Below are 23,344 nucleotides of genomic sequence, written 5' to 3'. Positions count from 1 at the left end.
GCGATAAGTATCCAGCGTGGTTTACAATTCTAATAGCGCGTTTTTGCACAATAAATAACAAATCGATAAGATTTTTAGAAGCATTTCCCCACGCCAGAATCCCATAATTAAGATAGGGAGATATCAAAGTTGAATATATACTCTGTAGAATATTACATGGAAAATAATAACTAAGTTTGTTTAGAACCCCTGTATTTCTAGCAATAATTCTACTTACATAACCAACATGGGTTCTCCAAGATAAATCACTATCAATGTAAAGACCCAAGAATTTTGTGCTGTTGACCTGTGACAAATCAATGTTGTTGATCTTGACAGAAATAGGTAGTACAGGTGGGGAATTACTAAACAAAATATAATGAGTTTTTTCAAGGTTTAAGGAAAGTTTGTTTGCAAAAATCCAAGATTGAACAGAAACAAGTTCTTCATTTATTATGTTTATAAGTTCATCAGGATTTGGATGAGAAAAGAACAAATTTGTATCGTCTGCAAAACAAACGAAGGAAAGGATCTTAGATGAGTTCTGAATATCGTTGATATACAAAATGAAAAGAAGTGGACCTAACAGGGAACCCTGAGGAACCCCGCAAGAAATTAACTTAGGTTGGGAATCGTGACCGTGGATACTTACAAATTGTTTTCTATTTGTCAGATAATCAGAAAACCATTCTAGCGCCTTACCCCGAATTCCGTAATGATTTAATTTATAAAGTAAAATATCATGATCTATTGTATCAAACGCCTTTGAAAAGTCAAGAAAAACACCAACAGTATGAGATACATCATCTATAGCATGAGCTATCTTATCAATAAACTTGAGTAATGCGTGAGTTGTACTATGTTTTTTGCGAAATCCAAATTGAGAATCAGTAAATATTTTTGACTGAAGAAGAAAATTAAGGGTACGTTTATACACAAGTCTTTCGAGTATCTTTGAAAAGGAAGTTAAAAGGGAAATAGGACGATAATTACTAACAAAATCTTTTCGCCCTTTTTTAAAAATGGGAACAACTCTGGCTACTTTCATTTTACAAGGAACTTTACCACTAGATAAGGATTGATTCAAAACAAAAGTAAGGGGTGAAATTATTTCATAAAACACGTTCTTTACCAAAAAATTTGTGATTCCATCGTATCCCGAACGTTTTTTGTTATTTAATCTATCAACAATCTTTATTATTTCATCTTCAACAATCGGTACAAAAAATAAAGATGCCACATTCCTATTATCCAGAAAAGAGTGAAATTCCTGGTGCGCTGAAGGGATTTTGTCAGCCAGATTTGGGCCAATGTGTACAAAGTAATCATTAAAAACTTCAGCTATGTCTATGGGGTCGTCAATACGAACATCATCCTCTTGAACATAACTAGGAGCATTATTGTCAGTATTACATTTCAACGCCTGATTTATCACCCTCCACGTACCCTTCACATCATATTTGCATTTATCGAATTGATTCATGAAATACATCCGTTTGGCTAACCGTAATGAAGAAGTAAGGATATTACGATACCGAGTATATCGGGACTTATTCATAACAGTGGGTACTTTACGATATTTACGAAACAGTTTATTTTTCTTATTAATGGATTTTAAAAGTGATTTAGTAACCCATGGCTGCCGAGGTACTTTTTTATGATTTGATTTAAAACATTTACGACAAGGGATAACAGTATTGAGCTGAGTAATGAAAATATCTATGAAAATATCAAATGATAAGTTTACGTCATTTTGATTATAAACAATCGACCAATCAACGAGTTTTAACTTTTCTCTAAGCCTGTTAATATTTGAGTCTGACATCACACGAAAACCGGAAGTGTTGTGCACACTTTCTGTCAGAGTGTCAACGTTACCAATAAGTGCATACACAGGAAAATGATCAGAGATATCAGTAACCACAATACCAGGTGAAATAGGAGAAGATAACTTGTTAACAAATATATTATCGATTAAAGTAGAAGAAATATCAGTGATTCTTGTAGGTTTTCTTATAAGAGGAATGAAAGACTTAGACAGCATTTGATTGAGAAATTCTTGACAATTATGGTTATCGTAGTTTAAAAGATTTAAATTAAAATCACCCATAAGAAAACATGATTTATTTCTGAAATACTGGTTCAACAAAATGCCATCGAGTAATTCAACGAACTCAGTTAAATTCGAATTTGGTGGCCTGTAAATTTCCCCGACAATTACATTTCCTTTATTTGGTACTTTTATCTCGATGAAAATACTTTCAAAAAATTCTGTCATAAAACTGAACTCCTCTAATAACCGATGGTTTAAATTTTCTGTGACATAAAAACCAACTCCACCTCCTTTCTTACATAATCTATTGTTTGTTATAAGTTTAAATTGATCAATGTGAAACAAGGAGGAAGGTGACTTCTCCTGTAACCATGTTTCACTGAGGCCGATGACACCATGAGTAAATCGTAGTTCATCAATGAATAGAAGAAATTGATCAAAATGTTGGTTTAAACTCCTTATATTAAAATGAGAAATGAAAAGTTGATTTGGGTCAGAATGGGATGATGAAATGAGATCTTTTTCTGAGCAGTAATTTGCAGAAAACATATATGCTGGAATGTCATTTAGATCAAAATCTAGTTTTAATTCATCAGATTCTGTAGTTAAGAACATTTTAGAAGCAAAATTATCATCGTTCTCATTATTTGTAGTGGTTACGGAACTTCCACCTTCCGATAACTGAACATCTGCAAGAGTATCATTCATATTCATTGGGATAAAACTCTATGCAAATCATCCTATTTTCCACAGTATTTTCGTTGAGAAATGTGACAAAATGAGCAGGAATACTAAGCATGACATATTGCCATTGACCAAGATACATGGTGGTAAAAGACACGGTATAATATTTGTCCTGGGGACATGTATGCACCTGAGTATAGCTATTGCCGACATTGGGAAAACATGTTTACGTAAGAACGGGGAAAAATACACCAGCATCAACGCATGGAATTCGGAAGTGCAAATAGCGAGTGAGCGAATAAAAAGTACTTATAAGTACTTTATAAAAAGCTAGATCCGCCCCTGACTTTTCTCTTACTTTCTATCGTTTCACTAGGCTTACATCATGAATTACTGTAAAGTTCTTATGTGTGTGGGGTTGGGGGAATTTCTCTCTTCAAATTTTTGGGGTATCACTATGCCCCCTTGACCTTATACAAAGACAAACACTAAAAGTACGTACAAACAAATTCTAAATGAATGCATTTTAATAACGTCAAGCGAAGCGAATGATAAAGAAAGAAGAGTAAATACACACAAAAAAGACAAGGACGGAGAGAGGACAAAATTTCAATCTCAAGGAGAGTTCTATGACAATAACTTACAGTAATTACAATTTGATTTGGATTTTTTTTTCATTATTATTACTAACATCCAAACTGAATGCAACACGGTTATACGCCATATCATTATACCAATTATTATGTATGTTTGCACATTGTTATTTTGATCCTGAATTATGTTTGGACTGAACTGTTGCCTCGTACCTGCCCCTGTCCTTGTGGGGATAGCAATTTACCTTGATGATATCTTGACGACCATGCATTTCTTAAAGCTCTATCATAACAGTTTCGGGGTAAGAGTGCCGAACGTAACGAAAATAAAGGCCCTATCATTTCGCTTTGCGTAATTAGTCAGCTTTTTTTCATTGTAAAATCATCAAGTCATCGGATGATAGTCAGCATGAAACCGACATAAATGAAAGGCGGTACCATACAGGCTTTAATGAATTTAACTTGTTCTATCCAGTTTTCTCCAAAACAATATATGAAGCGAAATTCAATCAAGTTGTGCCAATTTGATAATGAAAAAAAAAAAATTCTGCATCAAAATTCTGCCAAGACTCGATGGTTTCAACATTTCGGTAGGGAAAACGGTCATGTGACTAGCTTGCCATCGACACAGCGCGATGAACAGTGACACAGTCACAGCAACATCAACAACAGCAATTGCGCCCTCTCTACATCACTGCGCTCACAATAACAGACCTTATTGGCCCCTACATAGACACGTATTGTTATTTTTATGGCAACTATATAAGGAATATTGTTCCCGTTTCATGACATGATGAAGCGTGAGTCTATTATAATATGCGCACCGATTCACGTCACGTAGACAGCCGAAGTGTAGATAGGGGAGAGTGTAGAGAGCAGGTGAGAGATAGACATACAGATAGACTGACAGAGCAGAAGAGAGATGGAGAAATTTAAAGAAAAAACACAAACAAACATAATATATCCTCAGTGGATACAAGGAAAGAACAGCTGACTACGGAAGAGAAGGCATGAAAACGTATTAAAAAGACTAAATTGTGACCAAACAACTTACATCTCCGGGTAAGTAAAAATAGACGACAAAATACTTCAAGAGCACAAAGACGGTGCAACGTTGAGAGTTCAAAGAATGTTTGGAAAAGAAAAAAAGTATGGGGGAGGGCAGGGACCGTATCCGGGCACTTACCCCCTGGGCAACTACCCTCCGGATAACTACCATCCGGATAATTACCCCCCAGGTCTATTCCCCCTTAGGGCAACTACCCCCCGGACAACTACCCTCCCAGGGCAATCACCCTCCAGGGCCATTACCCCCTAGGAAAACTACCACCCGGTCATCTACCCTCCTAGGGCAACTACCCCCAAGGGCAATTACCCCTAGGACATCTACCCCCCGGATAACTACCCCCTGGGTAACTACCCCCTGGATGACTACCCCCCGGATAACTACCCCCCAGATAACTACCACCCGGATAACTACCCCCTGGATAACTACCCCCGGATAACTACCCCCTGGATAACTACCCCCCGGAGAACTACCCCCTGGGTAACTACCCCCCGGAGAACTACCCCCCGGATAACTACCCCCCGGATAACTACCCCCCGGATAACTACCCCCCGGATAACTACCCCCAGGATAACTACCACCCGGATAATTACTCCCCGGATAACTACCCCCAGGATAACTACCACCCGGATTACTACCCCCCCCCCCCCCCATTAACAATACCCCGAACCCCCCCCCCCCCCCCCCGCCCCCTCCTGATACTTACCTACTGGACAACCCTCCCTCCCCGCCCCCCCGAAAGTTACCACCCGTCGTATATTTTCCATAAGTTCATAACACCATATCAGAAGATGCACCTTTCTCTTACACTGCCATCACTCTTTTGGCTTGTCATTTATTTTCTACCGTTATAACACATGATAGACGATAAACATAAGAAAAGGAGAGTTGATTTCACTGCAATTCATATTCCCTTAACATTAGCGAGGGACTCTTCGATATAAAGCCATAATTTCTGATAGGATCCGGGCACGGTTTTATGAAAGTTATCAGTCCTGACAAGCTGTCAGTTCCACACAATTACCAATCGTTGTAGGTCGATCAAAGCAGGTCCATGGTAACAAGTCAGTGACTCGAGCTTATCAATCAAGCAGAACTCATGGTTTTATTGAAATTATTAGATACTAACAAGATGTCATAACTGGCAACTTTTATCAAAAGGTGCCCTAATCTGTCATGAGAGTAAAATTACAGCTTGTTTTACATACAAGTAGAATTGTGCTAGTTTTCAAATTAAATGTTCTCGACACTTTAAGAGGAAATCCAGTTCAAATATAAGTTAGTCTCATTAGAAAGAGTAAAATATTACGAGTTTAACGGTATTTTTTTTTTTTTTTTTTTTTTTTTTTTTACAAAACACCCCTAGTTGTTAACGAAGTCTTTTGTCCTGCACCCTCTTTTTGAATAGATCTAGGGAGAGTTGTAGTTGACAGAATCCTTTTTACATTATAGGGCTGCTCTGTTTTATCCCGGCCATTTCAAGAGTATTTTTTTTTCTCAAAAAATTGAATCCTTCTTGGAATAACATGCTCTTTAATATTTCGTAAGGGATTTCTAATTATCTCACCCAAAAGATGTTTAAAACCTGAAGTTAGGTCTCGACCAAAACCAGACGATATGAAAAAATGTTGGGTTTTTTTTTTTTCAATTCAAATAGCTAATGTGTTCGACAATAACAATGAGAGACGTAATTTTCTGGGGGAGAGTTATTGTAAGAGGGGTGATTGTTTGGAGCCTAATTTTAATAAGGAGTAATTGTCAAGGGAGGTAATGTTCTGCAGTGATCACACCAAGGAGGTGACAATCTCTTCCCACATCCTTGATATACTAGTTGTTAATATGCCCAATAATGCAGTAGGGCAATTCTGAAATGAGCGTTAACGGTATAACAGTAAAATAGTTACAAAATTGATGAAACAATGCAAAGAAAGCAAATTAAGACAGAGACGAAGTACACAAATAAAGATACAGTGCACTCCCGTTACAACGAACACGGTTATAACGAAATTTCGTTATAACGAAGCAAAACTTCTGGTCCCAAAATTATCGCCATTAAAGTCTATGGTACAAAATTCGCTTATAACGAAGACGGTTATAACAAAATTTTCGTTATCACGAAGTCTTTTCTGAGCGCCACTGACAAAGAAAAACAAAAGAAATGCGCTCCGTTATAACGAAATGCGGATCGCATTCGAAAATGCGTAGCGGAACAAGCATTATTAAAGCGTCTCTGCATGAGCGAACGCATCATTAAATGTTCACTCCGTGTATCACGCACAGTTTCCGAGGGGAACTTGCGTTGTTGTAATAAAATAATTTGAATTCAGATAAGGTTTGTTTCATTGTTCCGAAGTCCTTTAATACAAAACACACAGATTCTGATACAACTAAATGTCCGTTAGTTCGGAAATGAAAGAGGGTTTGTTATTAAGCACATTTTGGCGTTATTCCAAAGGTTCGTTAATTCGATAATAAAATATGGTCCTTATTCTTATTCTTATACGGTTCGTTAGTCCGAAAATGATAGGAATTCAAAACGTTCGTTAATCGGAACATTACAAAAAGTATCGTTAATCCATGGTGGAAAAAGGAGAGTACACTAACAAAACTTAAGAATTGCAATCTTTATAATCGTCTTAAGATAAATAAATCTTCGAAATAACTAACCTTTCTCATCTTTTTTTTCATTAACAAAATTTCTTCGGAATAACGAACCTTATTTCATTTTCGGATGAAAAAGCCTTCGGAACAACGGACTTTCTGACTAGTGAACCTTTTTCTCTTTTTTTTTGATTTATAAACCTTCAGAATGACGAACCTCATTTCATTTTCAGATCAACGAACCTTCGGAAAATGAACAATATATTATTTTGATCTAGATTATGAACTTTCGGAATGATGATTCTGCGGAAATGCGAACCTTCACATAAACAAACCATCGGAATCCCGGGAATGGCGAAACTTCGGAATAAGGAGTCTTCGGAGTAACGTACTTTAGTAAGAAAAGAACCTTTGGAATAGCGAACTGTAACCAAATCCTACACCGTCATTTTCTACACATGTGTGACAACACAAACAACTTTATGCTCTTTTTAAAATGTAATATTTAAACGAAATTAAAAAGGTATTCTCCCATTTCACATAGCTTTCCAGCGTATGATGAGGATTCAACAAACAAAAATTTTTATGCGTGGTTTCCTTCTTTTCGTTATACATTGCATATTATATTTGTTCGGTTACAACGAAATTTCGTTAAAACGAAAAAAAAAACTGCCGGTCCTGAGCATTTCGTTTTAACGGGAGTGCACTGCACATGAACACACACGAGATAAATCCCTTGTAATGAGAGAAAGAGGAAAGGTGAGTTATGAATGACAGGAATAGACTACCTTCACAGTGGACAGAGAAAAGCGAGAGGGAAGAGGAAGATGATGGGTCAAAACCAGGGCACGTGAGGCATGAGATATAAGCTCCTCAAAATAAAGAAGTGTTACATGGAGTTGTGGTAAACGATAGACAATTGTGGTTAAAAAATATTGCAAAAAGTTTAACTCATTCTGAAGTGTAACATTTCTTCAAAATATCTTTAGTTCAATGGTAAAGGCATTCAAACTTAAAACTTCTTTTATACTATACTATCAAGAGAAATCCGAAATTTCGGAACAGTAAAAGAAAATACAGATTTAACGAAAATAGTTTGGTTAAAGGCATTGACATTTACTGGATTACCGGGTAGGATATGAAGGGACAGTTTCGTTTTTTATGAACATAGAGTCAAAATACAGAGGGAGAAATTAAGCTTTTACATAAATTGTCCTAAGTGCAAACGATACAAATCGTAAATCTTTAAGATGTTGTTTTCATAAAATGATGTATCAGTATGGCATCTCCTTGATTCCTGGCAAATAATACAAAGAACTTCGTTTCCTGTAGTAATGATATTCTTTTTATTACAGGTAAGATGGGGGGGGGGCAATGACCCGGGAGGTAGTTACCCAGGGGGTAATTGGCGTGGTGCACTGTCCTGGGGTAATTTTCGTCTTGATAGTTATAGGGGAGGGGGAGTTGTAGGCTTGCTTATCCGGGGTAATCATCCTCGGGAAGTTATCGGAGGGTGTAGTTATCGGGTGGAAGTTATCTGGGGTCTAGTTATCGGAGGAGGGGGTAATTAACCTGGGGATAATTATCCTGGTGGTAATTATCGGGGGGGGGGGGGTAGTTATCCGGAGGGTAATTATCCGGGGGGGGGGGGGTGATTATCCGGGGGGTAATTATCCGGGGGGTAATTATCCGAGGGGTAATTATCCGGGGGGTAGTTATCCGGGGGGTAGTTATCCGGGGGGTAGTTATCCGGGGGGTAGTTATCCGGGGGGTAGTTATCCGGGGGGTAGTTATCCTGGGGGTAGTTACCCAGGGGGTAGTTCTCCGGGGGGTAGTTGCCCAGGGGGTAGTTCTCCGGGGGGTAGTTATCCAGGGGGTAGTTCTCCGGGGGGTAGTTATCCAGGGGGTAGTTATCCGGGTGGTAGTTATCCAGGGGGTAGTTATCCGAGGGGGTAGTTATCCAGGGGTAGTTATCCGAGGGGTAGTTATCCAGGGGGTAGTTTTCCTAAGGGGGAATTGCCCTGGGGGGTGATTGCCCTTGGAGGGTAGTTGTCCGGGGGGTAGTTGTCCTAGGGGGTAATTACCCTGGAGGGTAATTGCCCTTGGAGGGTAGTTGTCCGGGGGGTAGTTGCCCTAGGGGGGAATTGTCCTGGGGGGTAATTATCCGGGTGGTAGTTATCCGGAGGGTGGTTTTCCAGGGGGTACTGTTCCTAGAACCGGCAGGGACATCAGGAAAATACCGCCAAATCATAATAGTACTTGTATACTGGTTTGTATAACATGTTACTTTGTGAGAGAAGTACAACAGTACAACTGTACCCACCAGACTCCTCACCGCCCGACGATGATGGCGCCAGACACAAATGCTGATGAAGACATGACGTCATGAACCTTAGTGACTCTTTGAACGTTAAGTTGGATCCAAAGGGATTGTAGTAAAACATTCTCGTATTCGTTGGATTCCTTTCTTCACCGCAGCGTAATTGTCTTAAAAAGGGAATTCCGTTCACTCCAGCTGTCAGTTTCCTCAAGTTATTGGGAACGATGATACATTCATTAAAGATAAAACCAATGTAAGGATATGTTACACACATTTCAGTGAAACAGCTTTAATCGGTCACGGTCCCATAATTGCATCAAAACTTTTCTTTTGCTTTAAACATGAAAAGGCTGTGTTGTTTGTTTTTTTTTTTAGATATTTGGGTATCTAATTTAGCAGCCATTACACCTTCATAAGCATATTTATTATGAATTAGTAGAAACAGACGACTCTTTTTTAATTCACGAATTAATTAAAAAAGAGGAATTTAGTTAAGATTTATATGGACCAGTTTTATATATGATTACCAATTCCGCACGAGATTAAAACGTGTAAGAGTAATAGAATGGTTTCACATGTTTTCACAAATCAATATTGGTCACAATCACGTATGATAATTGGGCGATATGAATATAATCATATGTCATTGCTTAAACAAGACTTTAACATTTATGCACAATTCAATCTTTTAACTAAACGTCATATATTCCTTGACATGAATACTGCGTGTCAGAAAAAAATAATATCCCTCGAATCAGATTGCTCTATGATAGAGCGAAAACGATCTTAATTGATTTTTTGGCCTTACACAGGGAGAGGCCTAGTTGCTGAATTATTCACAAAAATAATGATTTGGATTGTCATGCTCGCTCAAGCCGAATTCACTTTTAGAGACATTCATTTCCAGATTTCACGTATCATAACAAAAAAAAGAAAGAAAGGTAACAAATGAGTTTGCAATGAAGCAAAATTTATTGTAGTTTCAATTCAATTCAATTCAATTCAATTCAATTCAATTCAATTCAATTCAATTTTATTGTCCGTTTCTAGAAATTTGTTTTGTTTGCATGCATATCCGGTTACATCATACATTATACATAATACAAAGCACAGGTGTACATTGTGATAGACATGATAGACATACAAAAGATATACAGCGATACAATATCACTATCATTGTCATAAATATATAACATCAAAGAAGTATTTATCTGTATGAGTCAACATTGTATTGGATGTGGTGTGCATATAATATATACGGGTGTATAAATTTGTGTCAATTGATAATAACTATGTAAGAAATTTAAACAATACAAATGAATGCAAGTTTATATGAAAATAAATGATTGTATTAAAATCTTGAAGGTTATAATTATACGTGTGTGTGTGACTTTGTGTGTGTGTGTGTGTGTGGGTGTGTGTGCATGTGTGTGAAGGTACAAAAATGTGAATCTATGTGTTTTTGACAAAAAATAAACATATATCACACCACGGTCATAATCATTCATACTCCTGAATTAATATTTTCACTTGACTTTAACCTTTGGCCTTTGACCAAATAGCCCAGAACTTGCCCTGCAAAATCTTTGTCGAATGAATTTGAACACAATACGAGCAAACAAACCAACATTGGGGCAATTGATAAACACAGCTTCATCCACTCATACATAATAATGATATATATCTGATGTTTCATATAATACGGATTTGATGATTATAATACAAAACTTTACTACAAAAACAAAATATTACAATATGAGCAATGTCCCTCCGTTCAACATCCTAATCGAGCTAGGCACAAAGGAGTCCAGGAACCTACTTGTTCTACATCGAAGCGATCTCAGCCTGTTCCCTGACCTCAACACTACACAGTTATCATTCAGAGGATAAAGCCCATTATCCATAATTGATTTGGCTTTTTCAACAATTCTACTCCTACAAAGATCTTCAAAATGTAGTTGTACCCCTAGAATCTTCTCCGCCTGTCTGACTATTTTTTTTTTTTAATCAAAGAGTGATCTGTCTTTCGGCAGGCGGTGAACCAAACCACACAGTCATGTACAAAAATACTCTCTATGACAGCTTTATAGAACAAGTGCATGATGGAGCAATCGACGTGAAAAGAGTTCAATTTGCGAAGAAAATACAATATCTGCTTACCTTTCCTGTATAATTAACTCCCTACAACCAAGATGAAGAATGTGAAAATGAGCAATTGCGATGAAGTGCCAACTGCAGAGTTAAAGGAGAATGAAACCTTAATTTGCATTGAGTAAATGCACAAATATTAGTAGAATACATCACAGAAGTTTGAGGAAAATCAAACAGTCCGTTCAAAAGGTTATTTTTTTCTGTAAGTTTCAGTACTGCATACAGCAATTCGTGATGTCACAGTTGGACAACAATTTACCATGCTACAGAAAATAATAAGAGAATTCAAAATATTTTCATTTTTCTCACATAGCATAATGAAAGACCACTTGGCTTACTTCTTTCAGAATGCATGAAAAATATTATTACCCTCGTAATGACATGTCAGTGATTACAAGTGGAAGGAATATATACTTTTCAGGAAAAATGAAATTTTTTATCGAGTTTTCTTTACATTTCCTTATCCGTCGTCCAACTGTAACATCACGACTAAAAAGTTCAATTGAATTCAATTCAATTCACTTTATTGATAATCAAAAAATAGAAATACATACAGAGTAAAATGTGTCGGGGAGTTAACAAAGAAAGCCAAAGGCTTGAGACAAGTGATCCCCTTTGTAGAGTTGGATACATATATAAGAATATATATGCAAATGCAGATTCAGAGTTACATTCAGAGTACTTAATGACAGTTACAGATAACATAGACAAATAGAATGAAATAAAAGACATATGCTACTACATTACACAAATAAAACAAACAGGCAGAACAAGACTAACAAAGATGGACTGATACAATTCAATAGGCATTTAAAAGATATTTTTTATATCTAGACTTAAAAGCACTTTGAGTGGATACATTCTTAAAAATTAAATCCAAATCATTCCAGAACTTAGAACCTTTATATAAAATACAATTTTATTTATTTTTTTTTTTGGGGGGGGGGTTATGCATAAGCGAGAAAATGGCAACACAATAATTATCCTTATTTCGAGTTCAATGTTGTGTAATGCACGATTCAGTGTAAAACAACCATCAAAAATATCAGGTAAAATTGCATTCGAATATTTATACATAAAAAGACCAAGTTTGACTGAGACACTGTCAGACAGTGTGAGAGTATTCAATTTTTTAAAAAGTGAAGCGGCGTGGTCAAGAGGGTTGGCGTTTGAACAAATTCGAATTGCTTTTTTCTTTAACACAAATAAACGACGCAAATTACTGTAAAACGAGGAATTTTCGCGTGCACTTTAATTTCGCGAATTTCGCGAGCGCCAAGATTCGCGAAATCAAAATGCACGCGAAAGTCCTTGTTCACAGTAACACTACACTGTATATGCATTGAACGCCAGTGGCACTTCGCGAAAATTTCATGCCACGAAAAAGGCTGTCGGCTCCAATTCGCGAAAAATTCATGCCGCGAATATATCATGTTTTACAGAGTAGTTAAACTGGTTCCAGACCATACAAGACTACAGTAATCAAAATGAGGCAAGATAAAAAAAGTCTTATCGGCAAGACTTCCATATGTACCCCCCGCTATGCATCATGATTCATTATAAGTAATGTCATCAATCGCTAACATGAATAAGTTTAGGTGGCTTTGGGATTAGGATTAGATAGAGTTTACTCAGTTTAGGATTTATAGGGTTAGGGTTAGAGTTAGGGTTAGGGTTAGGGTTAGGGTTAGGGTTAGAGTTAGGGTATAGTCATTGATCTCGGTGTCCTAGGGAAATGCGGACTTTAGAGGAAGCTCATAGAACAATGTACAGTGCAGGTGTATATATAGTGGGGGTACATATGGAAGTCTTTCCGTCTTATCTTTAATTGACAATTATTGTGAAGGGATATACAGCTGTAGTTATTTGGGTGCATTTTGACGTAAAACCATCATTGCACAGAAAAAATATAAATGATTAATATCGTACTTATCAAAGAAAAAGAAAGAAACAACTAACCTCCCTGACAAACAAGCGCAAAATATGGGCGGCGGTACAAAAGGTCAAGTTCATTTTCAACACAGGGTCGAGTTGTTCATATCTTCGAGGCCGTGTGTTTGGGGCGATTATCCATTTGTCTTATCCGTATACTAGTACATGAGTATTCTAATGAAGGGAGAGCTGGCCGAAGGTGGCGGAGCGGAGATTCTATTCTTGTGGCTCGGTATCAATCTTCGGTATCATCCTATTCTGGGAGTAAAAAGGCCGTGATTTGCGGTAAAAATGACCACACAGGTGAGACGTTGCAAAATTTAAGCAATTTCTCGCCGTCTGTGTGGATAAATGTCACATTATGTTCACAACTGACGTTATATTATCGCATTTCCATGGTGGGTCATTAAGTGTATCATACCCTGCTGCTTAGTCCCATATATAGATAATTTGTGTGGTTATGGTAGTGCGTAGAGTAGTGTGACATAGATATGGGAAGCAGTCCTAAATAAAACGAATGAACTGAAAAGAAGGCATGAATATGCCTATGCATTATGTATTATCTGCCTACCTAGATGTGCGGTATGTAGCTGCAGAGTTCTCTCTCATTTGTTCTTTCACTGTGCATGGTTCAAAAGAATAAACAAAGCTCTGCTCATCGACTGCACTGCCTGGAGACAGTCTGTGTAGATCTAGCTAGTAGGGTTGGGGGTACCACGTATCGACACCCTAAGGATCTGTAGCTTGTTTATTCTAAAAATATAATACAAATCCGCCTAATTCTTACCTCAAATATGCCATAAATACTGCAGTTTTGAATGTCGTGACCGTCTCGTTGATTATGAATCTCCGTTTTAAAATAGCGCAATTTTAGTGCGTGCGTTCCGTTTTCTTCGCGCAGCTAAAAAGGGAACCTTGCTATCGACACCCCCTCTCCTCCATAGGTATACACGTGAATTTCACAGCATAGGTATACACGTGAATTTCACAGGCCATAGGTAATACACGTGAATTTCACAGCCATGCGTCGTTACTGATCGGATGTGTAATTTTTAGCTTGGTTTGTTTGAGTTTGATTTTCGTTTCTTCGTTTTTATTGTTTTTATAGCTAATGACACTTAATCCCGCGCGTACTTTTTTGTTCTATACGCAAACAGCCATGATACGCAGGGTGTCGATGGGAAGGTGCCCTGTCGATAGGTGGTGCCCCAACCATACTAGTAGTATTTAGTCTAGTCTGTGGCCTGAGCACCATTCCAGTGACAGAAATTAGGAATAGAAGTAGAACGAAAGATCATGCGGTCTGTATTTATCGTCAGCAGGGATATGGTATGCAGAGCAGAGACTCCATCTGGCTTCACAGAATCCCTCTCCTTATACCATGATACAGACTGAAAGGCTAGCTCTCATACCCAATATTGTAGGGGGATGCTCGAGTACGGCGGAAACCAATTCAGTTATTACCAAAGAGTAATTCATACACTCTACAAACTACAAGCGCTTGCAGTGCAGTGGCAGTGCAGTGTGTGCACTTCTCTTTCATCTTTGATTATCACCTTGTACAAGTGTTGTAAGCGTGTAATTAGCATGTCGACGAGCTGGTAGTTGCGTTTTTTCCATGAAAACTCCACCAAGATCTTTGATATTTCAAACAGTTGGTGGGCACACTGTATTTATGTCTAAATTTGTGAGATGTGAATTTTACCGTTTATGTTTAAATTTACCGAACTAGGACTGTGAATGAGACGTAAGCCAAGAGGGTGAGGTACATTGTACCATAAGTGCATAAGTACAATGGTCAAGCATTCCCCACAGCAATACATATTACAGGATTCTGTTGGCCTCCAGAAGAGAACTGTAAAAGTAAAAAAGAATAAAAAGTAATAATGATATTTAAATACCTTGGGACAGACAGATTTTTCTGTCTGCACCTGTATGTAACATTCACAAACAACACTGTCACTAAAGCCACCCTATCAACTTTGCTCTTTATTTTGGTCTGATACTACTAGATTTATTGGAGTAGTAGAATAAGACTCAGAAAGAGGAAGTACACTTGTATTTCCTAAGACCAAGAGACACCCAAATGAAATTTACTTTGTCTCAAGTATTGATCAGGATCTATGATGTGTCACATGAGTAATAAGAGGGTTAAGAACTCTAGACTGTAGAGATACTGTATATGTTATTGTGCAGTGTCCCTTTCCCTTTCATATTTCTTCCCTCATCCCGAGGGAAGGAGATTCAATATAACGTACTACAAAATGCAGTCATAGGTTTATTGAAAGAAGTATACGAAAATAGAGAAACAAAAGACTTAACTTACAAAGCGTGGAAATTACAGGTGCTATTTTAATGGAATGTCGGTGATATTCAACTACAAGTGTGCTATTGTGCAAGATGCAGTGTGATGTCTGTGATGGAATGTATCGGACTTCCTGTAGTATTTGGATGAATTTCGGATCTCTCTTGCATGGGATAATAACTTAATTTGGACAGTTACTTAATTGGGATGAAGACCTTACTTTAAAGTTATAGCTGTATGCTAGTATTCAAATTTCATGAATACCCTTAGAACAAAGGTTGTGCCTGACAACGCTCCAGAGCCTCATTACTCAGACGAGACAATTTAGGATACGGTATGAAATTCATAGGCGTGATATTTGACATCTTATACACTTCCATAGGCCCATACAACAACGTACAATTATACTATTAGTAGTTGTTCACTGTTTGAGTGTAGGATGCCATAAGTTTTCCTGTAGCCTTATTGCTTTCCTTATGCAAAGAATTGACTTGACTTTGATCAGTGGTTGGTGTGTGTGTTTCACCCATCCAAGGGTCTGCAATCTTTTTTGTTTTTGTTTCCAACTAGAACTTTTCTTTATAGTTTCTCTCTCTTTCTGTCCCGTCTCCATCTATCCTCATCTTATTTATCTTTCTCTCTCTCTCTCTGTGTTTCCGTCTGTCTGTGTCTCCTTGTCTTTTCTACTCCCTCGTACTCTATCTTTACCTATTTTTATCCCTTTTTGCCCTTCTTTAAATACTACATTTTCATATGTCAAGTTTTCATACCATCCCCTCCCCTTTCTTTACAGTACAGTATGTCCAGCTGTCTATATGTTGCCATATGTTTTTCATTTTTCTTTACACAACATTTACATCTTCTTACTGTATAGTAGAAAATGGGAAAGCAATGTACATGTACAATGAACAAAACACATGTGCCTGTGAAATTTAATTCAACAGTATTCTGATTTCGCTCACATTCTATAATTACCTTTTTGACAGCGTCAGAATGATAGTGGTATTTTGAGTGCATATTTAACTTCACATGAGTCAAAGTCCTAGGGACTGAAGAAAGTGCTTTAACTCAAGTGTTATTTGACTCTTACAAGAGTCAAAGTTTTTGAACTCGTATGCTTTTCAATTTCTTTGGCCTTTTCACTCCATAATCAAATATATCGTATGTAAACATACATGTACATGTGAGTAGTAGTAGTAGTAGTAGTAGTAGTAGTAGTAGTAGTAGTAGCAGTAGTAGTAGTAGTAACAATAATAGTGGGCAAGTTCAAGATAAGGTCCCCTCAGAAGGCAAAATTTCATCTTTGCTCAGTATTGACATGTTTGGTTTCATTTTGAAGCTTATGAGTTGAAGTTTCAAATTCCATGAAGAAGAAGAAGAAGTAGTAGTAGTAGTAGTAGTAGTAGTAGTAGTAGTAGTAGTAATGTTTGTTCTTTTGAGCTTGTTTGACTATGGGGGGAATTATGACTGTTATTCAAAACTCTAGATTAACAGTTAGTATTCTTTTTCACAGCTTTGCTCCATAGAGTAGCAAAAAGGAAAGCAACACATTTTTTATCACAAATTATGAAGTCATACAAAAACGAATTACTTTCCCTTCACTTCCTGTCTTCTGAAATAATAATAATAATAGTAATAATAATAATAATAATAATAATAATAAAAATGCTACTAATAATAATGATAGTAATAGTAATAGTAATAATAATAATAAATTAATAATAATAATAATAATAATGATCATAATGAATGAATGAATGAATGAATGAATGAATGATTTATTGATCATCAAACTTTGCAGCCGAATGGCTGAATTGCATCTGATTTACATCGATAAAAATACAGTGAGACAAAGTAAAAACACGAACAAAATACAATCATTACGATGACAACAACAACAAATCATCAGTACATCAGTAGTGGCAATACATTTAGTATATAAAGCATATTACAACAAAAGCAGAGTTGAGGGAAAAAAATCAAACCCAGTTTACGTATTATGTATCTTATATCCTCCATTATTGACATATCACAACCCTTTCAGCTAATAAAGAAGGCATAGAAGAAGAGAGGAAGCGTCTGCATGGAATGAGGAATGTTGGGAGATAGGGAATGCTACATGGAGTGTGAGGCTGAGACAGGAACAGAGTGAGGGGGAGAGGAGAAAAAAAGAAATAAAGGCTGGGGGAGAAGAAAAGGGAGGCACAAAGGGAGAGTGGGAGAAATGTAAGGAGAAATAATAATAATAATACAGTACTCTCCGCATAATCGGGTAGGCTCGGGCAGAGCGTCTCTTACCCGATTAAGCGGAGTACCCGATTAACAGAAGAACACGTCTCATTCACAATTGACACACACAATGTGTATTTACATGCATTGTACATTGCACCAAACACCTACACTGTATGCTTAACACGCGTGTTTGCACGGCACATTATACATCCCTTTTGTGTGGCAAGTCGGTGCGTGTACATGTGTTTTCATGTTTAATCACTCCCCAAATGATGGATCTTCTTTGCAAATTAAGCAGGGAATGCGATTAGCCGTGGAATATTTGACATGCATGATTTCTTACAGTGTTATATCTGTGATAAAATGTGGGTAGAAATTAGATTAGAAGAAAATTATTTACCCATTTATGCGGAGAGGCAACCCGATTATCAGGTGATTATAATGTGCATTGGAACTGACTCTAACATTACTACCCAATTAAACGGAGTACCCATTTAAGCGATACCCGATTATGCGGAGAGTACTGTAATAATAATAATAATAATAATAATGATAATAATAATAATAATAATAATAATAATAATAATAATAATAATAGAAGATATTGGAGAGAAAGAAGCTAGACATTCTGTGCAGTTCGTCTTCAAAATATTTACCATAATTATGTACCATTTTGAAAAAAAGAAATTGTACCTTTGTCACTGAATGATTATTGTATATTACACACACACACACACACAAAATAACAAATCTTTTCATTCTCTCAAGCTATCTATGTACATGACTAATAAGACTTCTTTAGAAATGCATTGTACTAGTGCTAATCTCTGTACACATGACTAATCAGACTTCTCAGAAACACTTGGTAATACTATGTACAGTCTTCCACCAACTTCCTGCATAAGAGGAAAAATAACATGCAGGTTCACAGCTGACTAGTAGTGGTGTCACCAAGTAATTTTCACAGTAGATGTGTAACTTGATACATTTCTTGTGAATACAATATACAATGTATACCATTGCTGTAGAAGTAGACATGAGTGACTAATTTTTCGCACTCAGCTGGGTAAGAAGAGTTTCACATGTTTTTAATTTTGCAGAATCAAGACATGAGTTACTGGAACATATAGCAAGCAAAATTGTTCGCTTGCTTTTATTTTCGCACTCATTTCTGGGTGCATGAAAATTCCCATTTTTACAGTGCTTCATATGAAATTTTGAAATACTAGGAACAGTTTGCAGGCCAATACAAAGTAAGCGGTGATGTACTGATGAAACAAGACAGTACATTGTATTTAGATCATTCATCTTTTCAAAAATTGGGTTTAAAAACAAGGTAGGGAAAGTAGACTAGTGTATGACATATAAACAGTAAAATGACAACATAAATGAGCTGATATGTGAGTTTGGTACTAATCTTTAGTAGATCAAATTGTCATCCCTTCTTATAAGATTGATTCCTGCTGAGTTTGGTGAAAGTTTATGCAAAGTCAATTTGTGGGCCCCTCTCTAACTTGTTACTCCCCACCCCCCCCCCTTATTTGTATGCTCATACACCATTGCATCTACTTCTGTTAATAGTGTCTGTAATGTGATTCATATTTTGATGAATTTTTTCTCATATTATTTTGTCCAGTGATATGTATTGTATTTTGTAGCAAAATATGAGAAATAAAATTTAATTCAATTTTGATTTTCAAATTAAAATCAAAATTTTAATTGTATTTGATAGGATGTACAGGGCGTGCAGGTCAAGCTAGAGCTGGGCCACAGGGCCACCATCAGGGCCAAGCCCATCCAGGAGGGGTTCACTCACGACTGGACCATGTTCGTGCGTGGGCCAGAGGGGAGCAGCATAGAGCACTTTGTTGACAAGGTGGTGTTCCAGATGCATGAAAGCTTTCCAAGGCCCAAGAGAGGTTAGAATCGACAGGAGGAAAAAATTTCAGTTTGCCACCATGTTTACTGCTTGCTGTATTCATTCATAGACATCCTGAAGTCAAGAAATTGTCAACATGTTTTGATCATCACAAATTGCACAAAAACTCAGAGACAAAACAGGAGTCACCGCTTGGGCATTATGTGTCTTTTTTACATACCGGTAGATATTTACAGTTTATGTGAAGTGATCAGTGGTGCATCCAGAGGGGGGCGCAAGAGGCGCACGCCCCCCCCCCCCCCCTTTTATCTATCGTTAAAAACAAAAGAAATTATAAGAAAAAAATGAAATCAAACCCGGAAGTGTCACCAGAAATATTAGTTGCGCCCCCCCCCCCCCTTTACAGAATTCCTGGATCCACCCCTGGTGATGATTCACATTTAGATCAGGATGAAATGATGATTACAAATATTCATAGGTCTGTGCCATTTTACATACTGAAGACTGTGTTAAAAAATCTACATTCAAACTTTGTGATTCAATGTTCTAGATTCGACTCCAGCAGTTTTCTTGAATTTTCACAAAAGATTGCTGTGTAAAATGGCATTTGCCATACTTACCTGTACTGCGAAGCCTAATTCTGTGATGTTGTAATATTGGTAAGTCAGATGTGGAACATGATCAGAGAGTAGATGAAAGAGAACTAACCCAGAATAAAGTGATGATGCAGCAGTCTTGTCACGATTGTTTCACCCTTATTGTGCTTCGTTTGCCATTTGGCACATACATGTATATTAAAGTGCATTCTTTGCCTATATGAAACAGATGTGTAGAAACTGATTTTCATTTGATTAGAGATTACCCACAATGTATTAAAAATCTCCCTAACCCCTATTTTGTCACTTTGGCCTTCTTTCTGGGCTGAGGCGCATTGCTGCACCTGAGTAGGCTTGCTAACTTTACAACTAGGTTTATTAAAGTTTGGAGGAATTATTAAATGCCGATGAAAAAGTTTGACATATTCACCGCCTATGTGCCTGGCATATACAGGGTAAACCTTGTCAGTATCATAGGCAATTGGTTTGAGCACACTGCCAATGGCTTTTTCAGGTGGTGGATCTGGAAGGGTTAGGGTAATCTCAGTACTAACACTTGTAGAAGACTGACAGGTGTGGTAGCTCCTCGCTTTCAGTAGGATTCCCAACATCGTAAACTTCTGAAGTTTCTGCTTCTCAGGAATTGCAAAGTTTGCGAGTGACATCACTGTGTCCATTCCAGGTTTGGCATTCTTTCGTTCACTGATAGGTATCAGTGCCAAAGGATTCTGGCGATGAAACTCTTGTTAATTACAAAGGTGTCTTGACCTGGCTGTACTAAATTTGCTGTCCCTACCCATCCCCACCCGCTTTTTTTTTTCTCTCAGCTTATTGTCGTCATTGGTTTGTGTGTTGTTGTTTCTTTTATACTTTCCTTTTTTGTCATTCCGCCTCTAGTTGTCAAAGAGCCACCTTTTGAGATATCCGAATCGGGGTACGCCAGTTTTGAGATGGCAATAGACGTCTATTTCCAAAACAAGGAGGAGCCCAAGAAGGTTCGCTTCCAGTACGACCTGTTCCTCCACATGCCCAAGCAGCCACCAGTCAACCACATCCGCTGCGAGAAACTGACATTCTGGAACCCAACGGAGGACTTCCGCTGCAAGTTGCTGAAAGCTGGAGGGGTAAAATCGTTTTTGCTCTCCCCACCCCCTATCAGTTCAGTCTTGATTTCCACTTACGTAGCAGTAATTTCTAATCACCCTGGATTTGGCAGTACACAGAACTAATTTCTACTCTGATCTATAAAACTGCCTTCGAAACCATATTAAGTAACACACAAAGTGCCAGTGGCAGTTCATGAAAGTTTCATGCCACAAAAAAAAAAAAAGGCTATCACCTCCACATCAGAAATGTTTCTGGTTTTATATTACATTGATGTAATAAAGTTTTTCTTTAATGTGTGTGCGCCACAGGATCTTTGCTCATTTTGAAATCAAGTCTGAACTTGTACATCTTCAAAAATCACTAGGAAGGGCTATTGTTCATGATGAACTCTAAACCTATAAGTTTACTGTATAAGCTGTTTTTTTTGCGAGGGTTTAATTTTCGCAAATTCCGCAAATCTCAGTTGGATTGCGAATTTAACAACACACTTAAATGTCTCCATGCGCTAGGGTAATAGCGCATTTACTTTTTCGTCGGTCTCAGATCGCGAAAACAACATCTTGTGAAAATGTGTATGACCTCCTCATTCGCGAAAATATCTGTACGCCAAAATAACAGGGTATACAGTAGTACTCATTTTTGGCCTTGCAAAATTGTTTCAGATACAAACTGGGCTCGAAAGCATTCTCACTGTGTTTTTTTTTTATTGTTTTGTAATTTCTGCAACCTTTTTTTTTTCCATCACAGGTGGGCGTCATTGATCTGGAAATACCACAACGTTGAAGCTGAATGCCAGCTGTTGAATTTTTGTTGAATTTTTAGCTCAGCTGAGCCAAAGGCTCAAGTGAGCTATTGCGATCGCTCTTCGTCCGGCGTTCGTCGTGGGTAAACTTCATACATTTTCATCTTCTTGAGAACCCACTGACCGATTTTCACCAAACTTGGCAAGTAGCATAAGGGGATAGGATCTCAATTTGTTCAAATGGGCACCATGCCCCACCTGGAGCCCCCAGAGGGGTCCAAAGTTAAGGAATCTTAAAAAAATCTTCTTCTCTAGAACCAGAAGTGATAGAGCTGAGTTAATACTATGAGTTGGTACATTGATGACTGTAGTTTTAAGTTTGTTCGTGGTGGAATCAGGGGTGCCCCCCTTGGGACACAAGGGAAGGGGGATGGGGAGGGGTCATAATAAGGCCCAAATTGTACATTTTCATCTTTTTCTTGAAAATGCCGTGATGAATTTTCTCCAAACTTGACAGGTAGCATCCCTAGGGGGATAAAAAATCAATCCCATCATATGGGCACCTTGCTCCACCTGGGGGGGGGGGGGGGGGGGGGGCCTGGATTGTGACCAAATTGTAAATTTTCATCTTTTTCTTGAAAATCCCATAATGAATTTTCACAAAACTTGGCAGGTAGCATCCCTAGGGGGATAGAATCTCAATCCCATCATATGGGCACCATGCTCCACCTGGGTGCCCCAGGGGGCCTAGATTGGGGCCAAATTGTAAATGAACGGCATAAAATTTCATCTTTTTGTTGAAAATCTCATGATGAATTTTCACCAAACTTGGCAAGTAGCATCCCTAGGGGGATAGAATCTCAATTCCATCAAATGGGCACCATGCCCCATCTGGGGGTCCCCCAGGGGGCCCAAACCACCCCCAGTAAGAAATCTTTAAAGATTTTCTCTAGAACCAGAAGTGATTGAGCCGCGTTAATACAATAAATCAGTATAGATTATTGATGACTGTTGTTTCAAGTTTGTTCATAGCAGAATCAGGGGTGCCCCCCCCCCCCCCCCCCCCCCCCGGAACCCAATGGGATGGGTCCAAATGGGGACTTA

The 23,344-nt window shown here is 37.9% G+C and overlaps 1 protein-coding gene across 1 annotated transcript; it reads left to right on the top strand.

Moving 5' to 3' along the window:
- Nucleotides 1-13,670: 13,670 nt before the first annotated feature.
- LOC139721241 (protein AF-9-like) lies at nucleotides 13,671-22,281 on the top strand. The gene is made up of 4 exons (XM_071632562.1): nucleotides 13,671-13,682; nucleotides 19,649-19,835; nucleotides 21,289-21,515; nucleotides 22,246-22,281. Exons 1-4 carry the CDS (start codon nucleotides 13,671-13,673, stop codon nucleotides 22,279-22,281), a joined length of 462 nt encoding a protein of 153 aa, XP_071488663.1.
- The last annotated feature ends 1,063 nt before the right edge of the window (nucleotides 22,282-23,344 follow it).

Source organism: Diadema antillarum, unplaced genomic scaffold, assembly GCF_040938485.1.
Source record: "Diadema antillarum isolate AM-2024a unplaced genomic scaffold, OU_Dant_1.0 scf00000140, whole genome shotgun sequence".
In the NCBI taxonomy this organism is placed as follows: domain Eukaryota; kingdom Metazoa; phylum Echinodermata; class Echinoidea; order Diadematoida; family Diadematidae; genus Diadema; species Diadema antillarum.
The sequence above is the reverse complement of the archived record's forward strand: the minus strand, read 5'-3'. Positions and strand labels throughout refer to the sequence as shown.

Coding starts and splice junctions, on each gene's coding strand:
- LOC139721241 (XM_071632562.1), top strand. Junction 19,836..21,288: donor CTTTCCAAGGCCCAAGAGAG/GTTAGAATCGAC, acceptor TTCCGCCTCTAG/TTGTCAAAGAGCCACCTTTT. Junction 21,516..22,245: donor AGTTGCTGAAAGCTGGAGGG/GTAAAATCGTTT, acceptor TTTCCATCACAG/GTGGGCGTCATTGATCTGGA.